Here is a 20392-nt window from a genome sequence, read left to right on the forward strand (position 1 = left end):
TCATTCTGATTTCCCCCAATGATACCCAATTTCATTATACATTAAAATCATACCACGTCTTACATTTTCATTCCTATGGGTATTAAGTTCCAAATCAGAAGTAAAGATCCCTGAAGGCAAAATCCATGGGATAATACAAAAAAACTTAGAAATCTGAGAAGTTCTATTCAAAGGTAAAATATTACTATCACCACAAATTTGCATTCTATCTGAAATCATAATTAGTGCTGGGCTCTCCATCTGGCTAAGGGCTAAGAGAAATAATGCTTTTAGCTCTTCTTGCCTTTTGGAAGGAAGAACAATTTACATGCACTAAGGGTGATTAAACCTGTCCTTGGATATTTCCTGCAATGAGTGAACCTTGAACGGATCTTGGTTTGAAGGGAAAGGGCAGAGGAAGAGGGGAATCTCAAATACACACTTGGCAGCAAATACTAAAATGTGAATATGGACTGTAAATAAGAAAGTTAATTTTTTTAGATAATGATAATGGTATTGTGGTCACAAAGGAGACTGTCTTTAGGAGATGCATGATTTAATATTAGAAGTGAAGAATGACGAGGTCTTCAACTTATTTTCAAATAGTTCATTAACTAAATATTAGTTAATATTGACTTTATCTTCCCATATGCATATATGGGAAGATAAAGTAAATCTGGCAAAGTCTTAACAATTGTTTAAGTCTAGGTGCTGAGTGTACAGATAATCACCGTACTAGCCGTTTAACTTTTCTACAGTAGAAACTTTTATAATAAAAAGCTAGGAAGGGGTGCCTGGGTGGCTCAGTGGGTTAAAGCCTCTGCCTTCAGCTCGGTTCACGATACCGGGGTCCTGGTATCGAGCAAGCCCCACGTTGGGCTCTCTGCTCGGCGGGGAGCCTGCTTCGCCCTCTCGCTGTCTCTGCCTGCCTCTCAGCCTACTTGTGATCTCTCTCTCTCTGTCAAATAAATAAATAAAATCTTTAAAAAAAAAAAAATCTTTTAAAAAAAATTTTTTAAAAAGCTAGGAAAAAATTCAAAACTAAAAAATACACTGCTTGGGGATACAAATATGTTGTGAACCTATCAAGAGAAGGAAATACTGAATATAAAATTCAAGCCATAATTACCTAGGTGCCTAAGGGGTTCCTTATAATCATGATCCTTTTGTACCAATTCTATATTTATTAATAATAATATAAATTATTACAAGTAGTACCATCACGTGCAAAATTCCAGGGGGCACCATTTACATTAAACGTTATGTGAATGGCGCCCCAGGGCTGTTCAAAGACAACACAGAAACAGTTCAAGTACAGACACAGTAAGTGGGTGAAAAGAAAAGCCAAAAACTTGAAAGAGATATGATTCGAAATTTGTTTTCCAGATCTCGACTTTTGTATTTCGAGGTAAAATGTAAAGCCTCAGACGGGCTTAATAAACATTTGCTGCCCCACCACACTACACTATTTTCAAATAACCTGCTTGGAAAAAGAAGGTGGCACTGAGCCCAATCTTAACTGCCAAGGTTTGGTCCCACCTGGGCCAGACAGACATTGAGGTCAGGCTGGCTTCATCAGCCTTACACACAGCTCTTCAATAGTTGGCTATAGGCACTGGCAAACAAAGGGAACTAAGAGCATATCCAGGAAACAGAAGGGCAACACCGCTTTCCTAGCCACCAAGTTAGCACAAAGGAGCTTTAAATTCCCATTGCTAAGAGCTCCTCATGCTGCCCTAGACTCTTGTTTGTCCCTTTCTGTGCACTCCAATTTCATATTTAAAAGAAAGCTTACAGTGTGAATAGTTCTGAGTCTTAAGCAAACAAATGTTCAATGACAAGCTATGAAAAATAACTTTGACCTCTCCCTGTAGATAAGAAAATTAGTAAACACTTAGAAAGATACCTAAACTTGGCCTGTGATCAATAATCAATTGGTCACTAATGAAATTAGTTCCTCTTCTGGAGTCACTTCAAAATGCGGTATCATTCTCATCAAACAGGTTCTGAAACTTCCCCAACTAAATGAATCAAAGTATAAACACTTACAAAATTAAAACGAAGGATTTCTTCTCCTAATGAATCACAAAGTAAGTGAATAAGAAACTATTTTGGGGGGCAGCTGTGTAGCTCCGTAGGTTAAGCATCTGCCTTTAGCTCAGGTCATGATGCCAGGGTCCGAGATCAAGTCCCACGTCTGGCTCCCAGGAGGGAATCTGCTTCTCCCTCTCCCTCTGCCTGCCAGTTCCCCTGCTTGTGCTCACTCTCTCCCTGTCAAATAAATAAATAAAATCTTAAGAAAAAAATAAACTATTTTAGGTTTTTTGCTGTTGTTCTGAGAGGGCAAAATGCACGCACACACACTTGCACACACAAGTCAGGGAGGTAGGGACAGAGAGAGAAGAAGAGAGAGAATCTTAGGCAGGATCCATGCCCAGGGCAGAGTCTGATGTGGGCCTCAAACTCATGACCCTGAGATCATGACCGGAGCCAAAATCAAGAGTCTGATGCTTAACTGACTGAGCCACCCAGGGGCCCCTAGAAACTATTTTGTTTGATTTGAATCCAGGTGCTTAAAATCACAGATTTACAGGTTTTCAGCTAAAAGGTTCTAACCAAATTCAGAAGAGCCAAATTAGTTTTTAAAAAATCAAACAAAGTGGTAATAGTAACAAAAAGTTCCTTAGTAAATTTTAATTAATTTTATAAATTTAGGGCCACATAATTTTCTCCTCTACATTTTTTTTACTCAGAAAATTTAGGGTACATCCCAGTTCTTAATACATGTGACCCTGGGAAAGGAATTTAGGTTTCCTCAGGTGTAAACCAAGGTTATCTCCCTTGTCTATACACAATTGTTAAGAGATTCAAATTGGCATTATATACAAGTGAATATTTTGCAAACTATAAATTACTTTATTACCTTTATTCCATACAGTTAAAGTCCACAGTCCAAGAAATTATGATATATTCTACTATTAGTTATTGAGCAACAAACAAATCTCGGCCTCACTCCTTTTATCAAAGGTACAAAAGGAGCCACAAAAAAAAAGGATGACAGTTAATCAGAACCTCAAACATAACAGGCATCCAACAAGTATTTACTGAATGCAGAAAAGCAATGCAAGCTTCACGAAACATGTCTGTATACAATTTCTTTTTTTTTTTTAAAGATTTTATTTATTTATTTGACAGACAGAGATCACAAGCAGGCAGAGAGGCAGGCAGAGAGACAAAGAGGAGGAAGTAGGCTCCCCGTCAAGCAGAGAGCCCGATGCGGGACTTGATCCCAAGACCCTGAGATCCCTACCTGAGCCTAAGGCAGAGGCTTAATCCAATGAGCCACCCAGGCGTCCCTGTATATAATTTCTTAAGTGACCTATTTTCCTTACAGTGACTCAAAACCTGTATTTTTTTTTAAAGACATTCCTAACCACAGAGGAAAGAAAAACAGAAAAAAAAAAACAAATCTTTGTTTTATAGCTGTGCTATGCATGAAGAAACATGTGAAGTTCTATTTTACAAAAAGGCATATACATAAACATAAAGGATAATCATACTTTACATGTATACAACATACTTCTTCTGTATGAGATAATTTTCCAGGGTACTACTTTAAACTGTCCCACTTTCCCCTAGTACATTTATGACAAACAAAATATTGTTTGCATCAAAAAGTTCCATTATAGTACACATCCAAAGCCTGATGCAGCTGATGACATCATACGATAAAATTTCTCAAAATATTAAGAAAATAAACTGTTTTAAGACCAAAGATCACAAACAGTAAGTAAAAACTCACATGGGGACACCAGGATTTTCTTTAGATGTCCCAAGAATTATATTATTCTTATAATTATAATTATAAGCATAATTTAAAGACAGGAGAAGAAACTACCCACCCTCACCTCCAAAAGTTTACTGCCTACATTAGCATGACTTTAAAATGTGACTGTCTACATTAGCAGAACTGTACTATTCCTGGACACTCTATCTGGAAATCAGATCTTCTGAAATACACAGCAATTCTTTAAGGGGAAGCATCAGCAAATAAATTTCTTTCTAAGATTCTCTGAACTTTTGCCTTAAAATCATTACATGACTCTTGCACCAACCCCAAACTGTTACTTGTGATCTTTACTCAATCCTAAATAAGTCCTTGCACTGAAATACCTGCCTCAAGCCAAACTTCCAATTCTCACTAAAATCTAAACCTGCCTTTCCCACTCCAAGACTCAGCCAATGCTCTGTTAAGGTGCTGTTCTCCCTCAAGGCAGGAAGTCATAAACTCACCTTTGATCAATTGGTTGGGTGGTGACATTTGGAGAGCCAAATTTGTTTTGTTTTAACAACAAAAAAATGTTGTTAAATAAAATGCATATGCTGCAAATGACAGAAGAATCATGGAAAATTACTTAGGCGGTCATATTGACTAATAACTGATCAACAATTGGGGAGTATTCGTCTAAAAAGTATTCTAGATGTTTATATCTAAATACTAGTATTTATTAATGGCCTAGATTTAAATGAAAAAATAAAAAAGAAAATGTTTATTACACTTACAGTTGATACTAAGACAACCCACAGAGAAGTGTGCCAAAATGCAGAATTTATAGAAACACAAGTTCCAAACTAAAAGTTTGTTTTAAAAAACACTAAAGTTATTTATGGAAGAAACTACACACATCTGAATGGGGAAGGACAGAAATTAACTGACCAGGCTGTTTCATCCTCAACCTCATAACCCAAAATCTGTATTGAAGTAGCAGCCTCACATACAAGCTTATCAGGGACCCTGTCCCACAGCACACTATTCCACATGCGCCCCCTTTACTAGCCCAACTTCCATGTGCACCCCCTTCTCTCCTACCTTTGGTTCAGGAAATCAGGTCTTAGCTTGACTTCCAACTGCTCAACCCCTCTCAATCCATCCAGAGCTTCAAGAACCCACTCTGGCCTTAAGTCCACTTTCCCACCTACCCTAACTTGTGGTCTGGTCTTGCTGATTTATTCGTTCTTTTGGCATTCTTGACCTGGCATTTCCAGGCTGAAATCACACCTAGTGCCTTTCTTAGCTATTAAATGGTGGCTACTCCTAATACTCATAGCTGCTGTGAGGAACAAGTCAAGTAAGATGTTACCAAGAGCAGACAGCTCCAAGATGAGCTGCTTTGACATGAAGATTATTTTGAATTAAAAGCAATCAAAAACCAGCAGACTCAAGAAAAGCTCTTTATCTACCCCCCCCCCTCAGCTGCCTGAATAGAATTTAGATCAAGGACCTATTCGAGGTAGAGAGCTATCACCATAGATAACTATATTATACTATGAAATAAGGCTGATAGGGAGGAATCTAGCTACGCCTGTTTGATCAAAGTCCTCTGTGTCCCATTATTTCTCAGTGGCCCAGCAAACATTTTGCTTATTGAACATTTACTCTTTTTCATCTTTCTGTAAAATTGCCTTCCTTCCCTCCAAATCCCAAATCCCTACCCCCTCTCCTTATATACTATATATACCATATATAACTCATGTTGCTCGTCTTTAGAATTTTCATGTCTAGGAGGTGCCTGGGTGGCTCAGTGGGTTAAAGCCTCTGCCTTTGGCTCAGGTCATGATCCCAGGGTCCTGGGATCAAGCCCCTCATAGGGCTCTCTGCTCAGCAGGGAGCCTGCTTCCTCCTCTCTCTCTCTGTCTGCCTCTCTGCCTACCTGTGATCTCTGTCTGTCAAATAAATAAATAAAATCTGAAAAAAAAAATTTCCATGTCTATCTCGATTTCCTGTACATATAAAATTAAAGTGTTTTTTTTTGTCCTGTTAATCTGTCTTATGTCAATTTCATTCTTAATCCAACTAGGAAGACTTTGAAGGGCAGAGGAAAGTTTTCCTCCTCGATAATGTAAAAGTACTCTGTGAACTTTAAATCACTCTACGAGCATCAACTACTATGACCAATACTGCTACTGAGTTAAGAACTATGCTAATTTGCTACATGACAAATTCATGTTATTTTAGTTGAATTGAATCTTCACTGCATGATAATTCTATTAGTTGCCTCTTGGTCCCTTCATATCACACTCCCTAAAATAATACTCCAAACAGGTCCCAGTCAGAGATGACTTCTAGTTCCAGCTCTGCTGCTTGCTCTAGGTCATTCTGGGCAATAACAACCACACTCTAGACCAAGTTTATTATTTTCAAATATGTATATGTGTGTATATATTTTTATTTAATATTTTAATATCTAATATATAAATGTACATATAAAGATTGGGTTGAACTAAATCATTTCTAAGATCCCTTGAAGCTCTGTGGTTTTGCTCTTCAAAATGTTTCTATATCCACTTTTGTTTCCTTCTTTCCTTTCCTTGGATACCCTCATCTTCTGTACTCTCCACACCATGTCTATTTCCTTTTTCCCAGGTCTACCCATCCTCTTCAGCATCTTCACTCTCAGTTGACTTCTTTCACTCAAATACCTACCTTTCCTTCCTTGCAAAAGGAAATTTTCACTTCAACGTCCTCTCTAGCTCTTATCGTGTACTCACTCTCCTTCACTGCCACTTCCTGACAGTAATGACCACTACTTCGTCTCTCACATTTTTCAACCTAAAACCTGGCTTCTACTATGATCTTTCCCCACTCAGTGTTCTATGCCTCACCTTTATTCCTAAATACTATGGATGATATCCTCTAAGCAATCCCTCTTCCTTTAGTTCGCAGGACCTTGTTATCTTGGTTCCTTCCCTATATCTACAACTCTGCTTTCTACATGGGCACCTCTCAAGGTTCGGTCTTCAGTTTTGTCCCTTCTCTATTCTAATCAAAAGTTGACATTTCCAGACCTGACCTTTCATTTCAACTTCCAACACCACCTTGAATCACCTCTCTCATTTTAGAGAATGACAAACCCTGCCCAGCCCAATTCCCTCATGCTCACTATCAACCTGCAAAACCACCCAAAATTTTTGCTTCTTCCCTTAAAACCTCTTAAGTTATGGATCAAAGTATGCCTGCCCGCAGGCTCTTCCTGTTTTACTCTTACTCTGATCACCCTAGTCTAGGTCCCAAAACCATTATCTAAAATACACATTCTCTCTCAACCCTTATTTCCCTGCCCCTACCAGATCCAGTACAAGCCTTCATCATTTCCTATCTATACCAGTTGGGATACACTCCTATCTGGATTCTTTGCAGCAGGTATCTCCCGCTTCCAACACTTTCTCCTGACTGCTGCTAAAGTGATAGGCTGATGCCTCTGCAAAAACACTCCAGCGGCTAGCCAGGGTCCATAAAATAAAGCCTAACCTCCTTCACAAGACTTCCAATCTCCCAACCTCACCTCCCAAACATACAGTTTATGCTCCAGTCTTATCAAGCTAATTTCAGTTCCCTGTGCCTAGAGTGCTGACTCAAGAAACAGTTCTTCATGTCTTTTGCCTAGAATGTCCTGCCTCTAGTCTTGCACACCTGATGAGTCCCCAGGCATCTTTTCATTCCAAGCTCAATCCTCACCTCCTCTTTAAAGCTTTTGCTGTTGTCTCCAATGTAGAGTCCAAATATGCCCTCTATGCTAACAGTGAGCCTTGTTCAGACTTCTAATAAATCTAACTCATATGTCTCCTGGGAGGTTCCTTGAGGGACTAGTCTTGTGATCTTTCAAGTATTACTCCAGCATTTAACAACTGGAAACATTCCCCTGCAGGGAAGACTGACTTTTTCACTGGCTAATCTCCAGAGCACAGAGCCTTCTCCCAGCATGTCTCCAGGTCTGAAGAATGAAAATGTCATATTAACAACACTATTATAAAAAGACCACAAAGTGACATAGGACTGTACTATAGCAACAGAGTATAATATACCTCTTCCACTTCATTAATTCCCCAAGAGTTCTGCCTTTACTTCTACTTGAACAGAGAAGGGACTTAAATAGTTTAAATGGACCAAATATTAACCAACTTCTGATGTGCAAACTGATTTTAAAACAGCCCTTGACCTGGAAATACAGGTGCATTCAAATATACACCCTGATAAGAAAGGACAGATAGGGGATAGAGTTCAATGTCTCGGAGCTTGCCCAGTCAAGAGTTCCTTGTGATAAACTTTCTTGTGTGCAGCAATATGTTAGTTTGAAAATGCTCATCATTGTCTAAGGAATCTTAACAGACTGGGTTACATGTAGCAACGTCTACTCTCAGAAAACAAAATCCAGCTGGGTACATATTAATGAAAACAAACAGTGCAGTATTTATAAATAAATAAATATGCAGTGAGGAAACCCGGTCACAGATATCTAGAAACAACAGTTCTAATGAGTTAAATCAAACCACAGTAGTTTCCATTTTAAATACATTAGGGTGTTAAGTAAATTCATTCAAAAGTTACTTTATGTATGACTTCCTGAACATGTTTTCTCTTATTAAAACCTTGTTAGCTTCTGCTGGTTAAGGAAGTCAACATGGGGAAGCTGATATTTCCTTGATTCTAAACTATACCAGTGCTAAAACAAAACAAATCCCAACCTAATTAATTCTATTTTTGGTCTAGTTTCCAAGGCAGTTTTCACAAAGACTATTCTCAGCCCACTGTTTCTAGCTTTGTAACACCAACCTCCAGTAACTGGAAACTGTTATACTTTGTGTAATTCCTTGACACATATGTTCTATCACAGATTCTCATTTATTCCTCCTGCTATCAAGGGTAGAAAATAAAAGGATCTGTCATCCCACTGATTCTAAAGTTTCATACCTAAAATCACTGTAAATTTATTATTTCAGGATATCCTGTGAGGTTCCTACTGGGGCTTTGAAACTTGGGTTACATCAAGTTCATGAACATCAAGTTGCAGGTGGAACCCTCCCCAAATCAGAACTGCCAGTGAGTTTCAGCAATAGTACAAACCAGAAGAAAGGGTATCAGGAAACACCTACTTCCAAAAGGCCATTGACTTGACTTTGGACAATCCACTTTACTTCTGTAACTCAAACTGCAAGACTTGCTTCTAAAAAACAAGGCTTCTAGGAACAGTTTAAGAGCTTTGAGCTTCTAAAATATAATGGAATTGTATAAACAGATTTTATGAAACAATGTATTCTCTGGCCCAATTTCATAAACCATCTAGTTTAAAAGTTCATAAAAGTGCTTTATTTTCCCAAAATCCCAATTTTGACCGCTGTGTTATGGAATAATCTGAACTCTGCCTCTTTTTCTACCTTTAAATAGAATGGAGTTAGAAGGTCTCATGAATTACCAAGCCAGGTCAAATGAAATCCACTACAGATAGAAAAAACGCACTGTCTTGGACTCAAAGGAAGCTGTAGGATTACAACTGTGTCACGTGTATGATACTCTAAACAGCGCTCCCCACCACCACCACCCCGCCAAATCTATCTTACGCGGAAAGGGCAGAGAAAACGAAAGCGTGCCGATGGGGGATCAAGCCCAACAAGCCAAGCTTCCAGCGTCAGGATCCAATGACAAGTTAGAAATGAAGGTCCATGTCTTAACTTTAGTCCTTCCTAACTCGGTTCCTCTGCGGAGGTGTTAGGTGGCAGCTCCTAGGGTGGCAGGTTCCTTTCTGAGTCTCCTGTCCGTCTCGGATGCCGGGAAGGGGAACCGGAATGGGAAGAAACTAAATCGCAATCAAGTTCAATCATCCAGCTATGCTGGGCAGCGGTCGTGGTCATCCGGGAAACGCACTATCTCTGGCGCCCGGGTTCGCAACCTCACTTAAGGAGGAAATAATGCCAGGCCGGAGCAAGGCGCAGCGGGCAGTCTGCAGCCTCAGCAGACATTCCTTGGGCCCCACCCTTGCTCCCAAGTGTCCCGGCCCAAACAAGCACCTAGCCGGGGCGCAGGTGTGCGCCTCTCGCGGCTTCACTTACTTTGTCACTGGTACTCTCGGTTTCGTGGTCGCCGCCGGCCGCCTCTCCCTCGCGGGGTGGCGGCGCCACCGCTCCCCCGGGGCCGGGACAGCCTCCCCGGTGCCTCAGCTCCAACATCTCCCGCTCCCGCGCGGCCGTGGCGGCCTCCTCCAGCGCCCCGAAACCCGAGCTGCGCGCGGGGTCGCACTGGCTGGCTACTCTGCCCCCCTGGCAACCGCGCACTCGACGTCCGGCAGAGCCGCGGCCACTAACACGCCCCCACCATGGAGGCGCCGCCGCCGCGCCGGGTCACCCCCAAAACGGCATCAACGAGCGAGCGCTCGAGGCCGCCTCCTGCGAGCGCGGCGGCGGCGGAGGGGCGAGGGCCAGCGCCGAGGTCGGCTCGGGGTGCGGGGCAGGCTCGGGGCACCCCGCCCGAGCGGAGAAGGCGGGGACGCGGCAGGGCAAGGCAGCCGGTTGCCAGGTGCGCGTCTCCACGCAGAGGCCCAGGTGGGAGGAGGAGAAGGGGCGGGGAGGAAAGGAGGAAGCGTGACCTGCTTTAGCGCTTCACCCCGCGCCCGCCGCCTCTGCCCAGGCACTCCCCGCCCCGCCTGCGGACTCAGGAGTCGGCTGGTCCCGGCCCCCCTACACCTTTCTCTAGGCTCCTGCCTCCCGCAGCCAGGTCACGCGCCGCAGGCCCCGCCCCGGCCCGCCCCTCTGCACTGCACTGCGGTTCCCACAGCCCCGCCTCCCCCGCGGAGGGGTGACGTCACGACCCCCCCACGGCTCCACCCCCGTCTCTGCACGCACACAGGTGGGGGCCTTGAGAAAAGGTGGGAGCGGCGCGGACTGGAGAAAAGGGGAGGAGCGGGGAGGCGGGCCGAGCGCGGAGCTTAGCGGTGAAGTGGGAGCTTGTGGACTCGTCCCGGAGGAGCCAGAAGGCTGGAAGAACTGCGGGAAGACGCCTGGTAAGTATTGACAGCATTATGCACTACCACCCCCTTCAGATGACTCCATGGCCGCATCAGCTTGGTCCACCGCGGCGTGCCGGAGCTTCAGAGGCGTCCAGAAGCAGAAACTTGTCTGGCAGGCTGGACTCGTTGACTTCGCAGCGTTCTAGCCCAGTGTCATGACCTTGAAAATAGATTTGGAGGGATGCATTTACCCCACTGAGTGTCCTGGGATGGGTTGGTCAGTTTCAGTCACAAACCCAGGCTCTGTCTCCTAGAAACTCGAGTACTGGATCTCACAAAATTCACTGCCTAGGCTCCAAAGAGAGAACCCAGACCCTAAAATGCCGCGGGATGGGGGGGGGGGGGGGGTAGTTACCAACCAGCTAATCTCTAATCAGTCGTGGACCTTGGGCTGCTAAAGTTGGAATAGGGAGGGCACATGATCCGCATTAATTCCATTCCAAATCCTGTTAGAAGGTGATTAGTTTTCTTCACATGTATCCACTACCTGGTCATTGTTGATAGACTGACAAATGCGGGGGGGGGGGGGGGAGGTGAGGGGAAGTGGAGGGAAACAGGCCATCTCACAAACGGAACAACGTTCAGGAAGACGCCCTTAAGAAAAATAAATCAATAAATCAAATTTCTCAAGGTCATTACTATCATATTGAAAATAAGTAAGATCATTACCAACAAATTGTTCTGAAAATTTAATAACAAACAAAACTAAAGAGTCACAATGGGATGCATTAAAAAGCCAAAGCACAGAGACATCATTTTGTTTCACCAAAATAAATCTTCAAAGCTGAGTTCAGATTGGGTCATCGTATTTTCAAAAGGATATAGATTCATGGGAAGAGTAACAAAAATGATAAAAATATATGAAAACAGTCCTATGAGTGATAGTCATGGTGTGGTTTTCTTTAAGGAACAGAACACTATGGGGTGACTAGTTAGCAATTGGAGGACAATTTGGAGGACCAGACATGAAGGACTTCCTGCTTGTCAAGTACATAAGGTTGAAGAGGCTGCTGACGACAGTAGTGAAGTTTCTATCTGAAGCTCCTTCACTCAACTCAACAAAAGAGGGCATTAGAAGTGCTCCATTTGTCCATTCTAGCCTTCATGGACATTCAGAAGCCTGAGTTCTAGTGTCCTGATGCCACTCATTGGCTTGAATTAGTCATTAAGCCTCAATGTCCTCAGCTATAACATGAATACTAGGGAGGATGGCCTCTGTGGTCCCTTCCAGCTCATACGTGATTCTGCAACTAAAGTCTCACTTTTTCAGAACCCAGTCCTTCCTTTCCCCATGCCTCAAGAAAGGGATACGTAGCATGGCAAGGTACCTGAAGGGTTTCTTTCTTCCCCTTTTCCTAGTCAACCTGAAAGCTCCTTTGACTTTCTTCTCGTTTTGCTGCAGGAGGAAAAGAGAGTGAGAAAAGTAGCAGGATGAAACCACAGAGGACAAAAGTGCATGAAAGGAGAACTAGTACTCCCTGACCTAGGAAAAGTGGGACCAGTTCAGAGACTGCCAAAATAGACTGGTTTACTTTTACCTCACCCTTCCTTAAGCTCGGCCTACTTCCTGGATTTCAGCTGGGATAGTCATTTCTTTGTCTTCTTCGTTATAGTTACTGCCACTCGTCGAGTGATGGCATTGAGTCCAGATAGCAAGAACCATAGTTTATTCATCTTCAGGCCAAGCCATTGCCACAGTGCTGGCCCCCATCCCCATGTAGTTAATGCATATGCTGAAGAAGTGAATGAAGAAATGAATGAGTGGGAAAGGTATAGCATAACCAGGGAAAGACATATGGTATTTGTGGTTTTGTAATGAAGTTTTTTTTTAGACTTAGATAGGTACTCACTTGTCTTTTATCACTTTATATGAAAAGAGAAAGATTGATTTTAATACATATTAAAAGGGGGGCCCAGTAATGACTTGCACATTTTACTGAAGATATATTATGACATAGTCAACCACAAATGACCTTCCTGAGCTCTGTGTTCTCAGATTTTCTTGGTGTCTTTTTTTTTTTTTTTTTTCATTTTTTTTTTTTTGACACACAATGCTACATTCATTTCAGGTGTGCCTTTTTGTGTTATCTTTCATTTTTCTTCATTTGAGGACCTTGAGTTTGGTGACACAAATCTGGCATGTAATGCTTTCTAATTCCTTACCTGTTAGTTTTATGAGAGTTTCATCTGGTAAAGGGCCATGTAAACCCCTAGTGCATGCATGGACTAATCACATAGGAGACTTCTTGTTTGGCTTATAGATTTTCTACTTTAGTGATATTGGAATGATTTATAACCCTTCACAAGGGATTTGCAGAGACGAAAGAGGGAGAATACTAACATTATTATTTATACGGTTTTTATTTTAGTTTGATTTTACCCAAATATGGACAGACCTTTCCTGGAGTGGTAAATGGATGAAATGGAGAGACCTGTTACCACTGTCTTCCCTGAGAATCCTCAGAATGTTCCCAGACTTATAAACATTCCTTCTGTTGTGGGAATTTGAGCTCCTTTCCACATTGGCGCCTCCAAAGCTCCTGACTGGAATGTCCCCAGCTTGCCAGGGGAAGAAGAAATCTTCCTCAGCCAAGCATCATTTTCGGTTGCTTGGACATCCGTGTTATAGCTTTCCTCACCTGACCTGTCTTTCTTTGTTGCCCTCTGTCAGTTTGTAAGGTAGGAATTTCTGACACAGGCCTACCAGAGAAACATTCTGTGGGAAATTCTTGAAGGGCAATTTATGTTTGCATTCTTACTTTTAATGAAATGACACAGGAAATCAATGGTATACCACCAAATATTACAGTGACTGAGCACCAGAGGAGCGAGTGCGGAGGTGTAGTTAGAAGCACAGGTTTTGTATATGAACAGCCACGGATTCTAGTCATACCTCTGCCATCTTCTAGCTGTCACCCAGTTCACTGTGTGGAACATGTAGCCATATGCTAACTGACATGACTATTCAAAGTCTAAGTAATAACTCTTCATGCAATACTTCACAGAGCACTTTTACATACATTATTTGTTCTATTCAACAACCAATGAGGTAGGCAGGACAATTATTATTTCCACTTTACAAGGAAAAAAACAACTGAGGTTCAGTATGTAAACTGCCTGGGTTTTGGATTGAAAGGTAGGTTTCTATACTTCGAATTTCTACCAGGTCCACCCTGTACTGCAAATAGGTAGTAGCAGAAACAAATAACTTCTAAGAGAGGGCATCTTATTTCAACAGCTAAGCACAAGACTCTTGGAGCCAACCTGACTTCAAATCTCAGATCTGCCCCCTACTGGTCTGTGTCATCAGTTAAGTCTCTTAATCCCCTTGTGCCTCAGTGTCCTCGGTGTATAAAATAAGAATAAGGGTTAAAATATTTCTCTCCTAGAATACTTACAAAGATGACATTGGTTAATATGTGTGAAATACTTATAACTGCACGTTCTCATCGTTGAAGCACTACACGAATGTTATCTGTGATCACTATTTATATAATTAAAAAGCTACATGTCTCAAGAACAGTGTTCAATTTCTAAACTTACTGAAGCTTCAACTCCCCCAGAATACTTTCAGCAGACAGGATATGCTGGCATTGCTTTGGTGAGGTGGGTAAAAATTATAAAATGGAGTAGAGCAACTTTGCAAATAAGTACAAAGAAATCATCAGCTTATCACATTGATTAGTTTTTGCTTTATCCTTCAGTGGTAGTAGGATTAATGAAATCAGCAGTCCCAATGGTTAACTGGAATCGAGGTATCCAGAGATATCAGTCAAGGTTCTTCGTTATGAGTCTGGCTGATGTAGGCAGACTAGGAATTTACTGAAAGAATAGGAAGCTCACAGAACTGTTGGGAAAGCTAAAGAACCTACACAGAAAACTGGTAGAAACAAAAGATGCTCAGCAGCAGCCAGGACAAGAGTCTAAGCCATACCCCAGACCAGCCAACTGGGGTCCCCAGTGTTGGACCCACTGAGACAAGCCACCACAGTTTGCACCATCTCTATGGGGGTGACAGTCACTAGAGGCCATATTTGCCACAACTGGCTCTTTCTCACATAGGTTTTACTTCACAAACTCTATTTACGTATACTTTTTAAAAAATATACTTTAATAGTGGGGATCATTTCCTTGTAAGATGCAATAATAATGAACAAAGAAACCAAGAGACAGACAAGAAAACAGACTCTTAAATACTGAGAACAAACTGGTGGTTGCCAGAGGGGAGGTGGGTGGGGGGAGGGGTGAAATAGGTGAAGGGGATTAGGAGGTACAAACTTCCTGTTGTAAAATAAATAAGATATGGAGATGAAAAGTACAGCATAGGGAACACTGTCAATAAGATTGTAATAATGTTGTCCGGTGACAGATGGTAACTACACTTATTGTGCTGAGCACTGAGTAATGTATAGAATTATTGAGTCATTATGTTATACACCTAAAACAAATATAATATTGTATGTTAATTATACTTCAGTAGAAAAAAGGAAAAAATAATTTGAAAAGATGCAATAATAGCCTTAAGATCTCTTTGTAAAAAATTCCTTACTGATTGGAGAAAAAAAAGCCATAGTTCATATCTGTTGGAAGAACTAACAAATGTCATATTTCTTCTAAGACTCCCTTTTTATTTACATTTCAACCCCTCTGAAATCATACAGATCTTGTCTTCTAGTCTACAACTGTGTCTTACAGTTGATGTGGTAAGAAAACATTGTGTCATATTTGAATTGGCCATTTTATTTGTCTTAGCAGCACATGAAATAATGGTGCATTTAAAAAATGATGGTTTACATAAGAGACTCTTAATCTCATAAAAACCTGAGGCTTGCTGCGGGGGGAGGGAGTTAGAAAGAGGGTGGTTGGGTTATGGACCTTGGGGAGGGTATGGTCTATGGTAAGTGCTATGAAATGTCTAAGCCTGATGATTCACAGACCTGTACCCCTGGGGCAAGTAATACATTATATGTTAATTTTAAAAATAAAATATAAATAGATAAATAAATAAAAATGATGGTTTAATTGTGTCAATGAAATATAGCTTGGCTATTGTTGGTTAGGAAGATCACATATCTGGGATTTTCCAGATGGTCCTAATTACATGCATCTTTTTTCTTTTCAGTAAAGGGTATTTGTTCAATATATAACTATAATATTATTAGGGTTTCAAAAACTTGAAAAACTTTTCACAGTTATATCTTATAGCAAAACAAACAAACTAAAACGCAAAACACCTTTTGCTAAACTAATTTTTTTGTGGCCTAATTTTTGGTTTGGAAAATATCATCAGCAAACATGTTTAAAAAGTTATTTCATAAGTGAATCTGTTTGAATCCTGCACATGAAAAAAGACCTTTTTTCCCCTAAGATTTTTATTTATTTATTTGAGAGAAAAAGAGCATGACCAGTAGGGAGGAGCAGAAGAAGAGGGAGGAGTGGACTCCCCACTGAGCCTGAGACCCGTTGTAGGGGCTCGATCCCTGGACCCTGAGATCATGACCTGAGCCAAAGGCAGACCCTTAACTTACTGAGCCACCAAGGTTCCCCTGAAAAAAGACTTTTAATGTTACAAGTATCTCTGGTAATATCTATTGTCTATATTTACAGTTTGGTCTACTAAAAATATTTTTATCATATTTTAAAAGATTTTATTTGCTCACAAATTAATATTAATATCCCAGTTTATTGCAAAGACTAAATTAATCTCAAGTGATGCCTTGATTGATGAGCATTTCATGCATTTTTTCTTGTGTTTAAATGTATGAGAACAGAAAGGGATTGTAGCCTCTCGACAGTTGGGAAGAGCTTAGAATAGGAGATTGATGAGCATATCTGGGTGGGCCAGAAGAGGTTGTTAACGTAAGATACTTAAGAAAGACTTAATACTGCAGTGTGGTTTTTTTATTTTTGTCAACAAACATGGCTTTAGCAACATATCATTCAGACTATAAATACTGTACAGTTGTGTTTAGGGAACAAGTGCCAAAATGACTTAAACTGGGTTTTGCCAAATTATTTCCAGCATTTTTGAGGAGATAAGTAGTGAAATAAAAAAATTTTGTGCAAGGACACTGAACTTTTCATTAGGCAAAACTTGCATTTCATAAGGCAAAACTTGATTGCCTTACTTGCAGTCCAAATTTAGACAACCTTGTCATTTGGCAATCTTGTCAAGAGAATGCATGAATAGTGTCAATCTCCATATATATGGATTAAAGAAATTATTCAGAATTATGGAATCATTGACATAGGTTAGAAAAGAGATTTCTAAGTGTTTCAAAACATCAAGACAATAGATGATTTTAACCTAACGGTGTCAGGAAAAATTGACAATGTTTGGAAGGAGCAAAAGCGATTCTTAGCTGTCCTTGCAGTGGATGTTAGCATTGCCTAGCAGGTGCACGGAGGGTTATCTGATACCATAGAGAGATGCACATTTGTTGTCTTAGTCATCTCGGGCTGCTGTAACAAAAATACCACGGACTGGGTGGCTCACAGAGAACAGAAATTTATTCCTCACAGTTCGAGAGGTTAGATGTCTAAGACAGGGTGTCAACTTGGTCAAGTTCTTTTACGGACCCCCTCTCAGGTTGCAGACTGCTGACTTCTCAGATCCTCACCTGGCAGAGAGCAGAGAGAGGAAACAAACTGTCTAATGAGTCTTATAAGTTACCAGTCCCATTCATGAGGACTCTATCCCCCGCAGCCTCACCTAATCCTCATCACCTCGCAAAGGCCTCACCTCCTAAGACCATCACGTTAGAGCACAGATTGTCAACATATGATTTGGGGAGGCAACATTTAGTCTATAGCAATTGGGTTAATGACTTAAGCTATTTTATAACTCTGTAGGGATGAAAGTTGATTTGTGGAAAACTAATAATCATGGATGTAGCTCTTGCTCATGACAGTGGAAGTGAATTTTATCTGATAGGGAGTATAAGTCATTTTAAGTCAAAATCCCATTTGATTTTAATCTTTCTGGCTCCATCATTAATAAATACATTGAAATCTTTGACATGCGTCCATTTCATATTTTTACGAGATTCATGATTCATGATTTTTAGAAATTATACTTTAGCAGCAATAATAATGCATATCTGTTTTCATTCCATAGATATTTATCTGTTTTTGCAACAAATATTTATTGTGTTCCTACAATGTCAATATACTGTGCTAGGCACTTTATGGGATTCAGAGATAAGAACCAGCTGAAATTCTATTTTTTTTATTATGTTATGTTAGTCACCATATAGCACATCATTAATTTTTGATGTAATGTTCCATGATTGATTATTTGTGTATAACACCCAGTGCTCATTACAACACGTGCCCTCTGAATATGTGGATTTGTTTTTTATTATATATGTACACACACATCCATTTACAAATGATGCATGAATATACACTCAAAGTTAAAAAGTTAAACAACTGATATATCTAGAGTATATAGTAACATATAGTCTTCTTTCCTTCTTAAAAATATACTACTTTTTCTAGAAATAACCACTGTTGAACTGTTTCCTGGACTTCCTTACAGATATACACACATAGACACAGAAATATATTCATTATATGTTATAAACATATATGTGTGCTATATACTATTCTGTAACATTCTTTTTAATTTAGTAGGCCTTGGAGCATATTATTTAATAAAATGCCAGCTATCAGGATGGGGAATGAGACTGAAAATGGGCCTCGGAAACCAGCGTATTAAAGAATTAACTTTATCCCATTACATCTCCACCTCATCCTTGTGCACAGAATGCTTGGCAAATATCGAAGAATTTTTTTCTAAAGATAATGGAGTGGTCCAAGGGGGAAAATCTCTCCACTGCCTGCATCTCATCCAGTTCTCAAGGCCAATAAATTCCCTTTGTTGACCAGCTCCTCTCACAGGCAGTATCAAGCCTGATATTTCCAGCTTGTTCTTTAATACGAAAGGGGGAAAAGGCATGAGACATTTAAAGAAAGCATTCTACAAAATAAAGATTCAGATATTTACGCAGTAACAATTACCTCCTGGCAAAGGTACTTTAAAAACTGGAAGAGGAATTTGAAATAAAAACTGAGTGCTATTTCACTGACACAAACTCTTTGGGTTCCTGGACCCAATTCTGATGTCAGGGGATCCCCCCTCCCCTGCCCAACACCAAGCAGACAGGATGTCAGAGGATTCAACCCAATTCTCACACAATCTACCTAGAGATAGCACCAGTTTCCTCAGGTTAAGGGCTCAGTCCAACAAGACTGCCCCTAACCCCCTACTTTCGACACCAATCTCAAGCCCCAGGCTGTTACCCGTTCTTCCGGCCAGCCTGCTACAGACTGGGGGTTCCAGCGATCTCCTCCTTGGACTTCAGCTGGCAGCTGCAAGTCCAGGTTGTTATCTTGTACTTCTGACCAATTAGCTATAAATCAGAGGTTCCCAGGACCTCCTCTTTTGGTTCTTTCAATTTGCTAGAATGGTTAACAGAACTCAGGGAAACACTTACTGTTTATTGGTTTACTAAAGGATATGGTAAAGGGTACCGATCAAGAGCCGGATGAAGAGATACCTAAGGTATGGTATGGTAGAAGGGTTCAGCACTTTCGTGCCCTCTTCAGGCACGGCACTCTCCCTGCAACTCTACCTGCTCACCATCCGAGAAGCTCCCTGAACCCAGTCCTTCTAGGTTTTTATGGAGGCTTCATGACATAGTCAAGATTGACTAAGTCATTGGCCACCAGCTGATTCTACCTCCATCTCCTCTCCCCTCCCTGCAGGTCAGGGCGGGTGAAGCTGAATGGTTCAAACTTCTAATCACATGGTTGATCCTCCTGGCAACTAGCCCCCATCCTTCAGAGGAATCCAAAAACCACCTTCATTAGTAACAAGACATCCATGTCACCTTTATGACTTCAGAAATATGGAAGAAGACCAAATATATCTGAAATATATAGAAATATATATATATATTTCTCAGAAAGCATTATATCACAGCTTTTGTGAAAAGGGGGAAAAAGAATAAAAAAGAGTTCTCAGAAAATATGATTGTGAAAAGAAACCATTCAATAGTAGATAAATAAAACCAGTAGGATATTTGTCTCTAGAAAGAGATTTATTATTAATTATTGGCTCATGGGATTATGGAGTCCAAAGACCCCAGTACCTGCTGTCTGAAAGCCAGAGGCCTAGGAATGGCAGGTGGTATAGTTCCAGTTCAAACCCCAAAGCCTGAGAATCAGCGGAGCCAATGGTGTAAGTTTCAATCTGAGTCCAAAAGCCCAAGAGCCAGGGACCAAAGGTGTAAATCCCCACCCCAGTCTGAAGGCCCAAGAACCCAGGGTACCAATGTCCAAGAGCAGGAATAGATGGATATCCTAGTTCAAGCAAGAGCATGAATTCACCTTCTGCCACCTTTTTGTTCTGTCAGCCCGCAAAGGATTAGATGATGTCTATCCATTGGCGAGTGTTGTTTTTACTCTGTAGATTCAAATACTGATCTATTCTGAGAACACCCTTACAGACACACCTAGAAATAAGGTTTTCCAATTATTGGGAAATCAGGCATCCCTTCACCCAGGCAAGC

At 41.0% G+C, this 20392-nt stretch overlaps 1 protein-coding gene and 1 long non-coding RNA gene across 2 annotated transcripts in view; one reads left to right on the forward strand and one right to left on the reverse strand.

Moving 5' to 3' along the window:
* Window positions 1–10494, reverse strand: part of CDS1 (CDP-diacylglycerol synthase 1) — a 64644-nt gene extending 54150 nt beyond the window's left edge. Inside the window, exon 1 of the mRNA XM_045995102.1 lies at window positions 9865–10494. Coding sequence (XP_045851058.1) covers window positions 9865–9981 — 117 coding nt within the window. The 5' untranslated portion in view covers window positions 9982–10494. The remainder of the gene's footprint in view (window positions 1–9864) is intronic.
* Window positions 10495–10539: 45 nt separating this feature from the next.
* Window positions 10540–14996, forward strand: LOC123934908. The gene is made up of 3 exons (XR_006816845.1): window positions 10540–10811; window positions 12220–12587; window positions 13187–14996. It is a non-coding gene; the product is annotated as an uncharacterized LOC123934908 (long non-coding RNA).
* The last annotated feature ends 5396 nt before the right edge of the window (window positions 14997–20392 follow it).

This window comes from Meles meles, chromosome 2 (genome assembly GCF_922984935.1).
Source record: "Meles meles chromosome 2, mMelMel3.1 paternal haplotype, whole genome shotgun sequence".
Lineage (NCBI taxonomy): Eukaryota > Metazoa > Chordata > Mammalia > Carnivora > Mustelidae > Meles > Meles meles.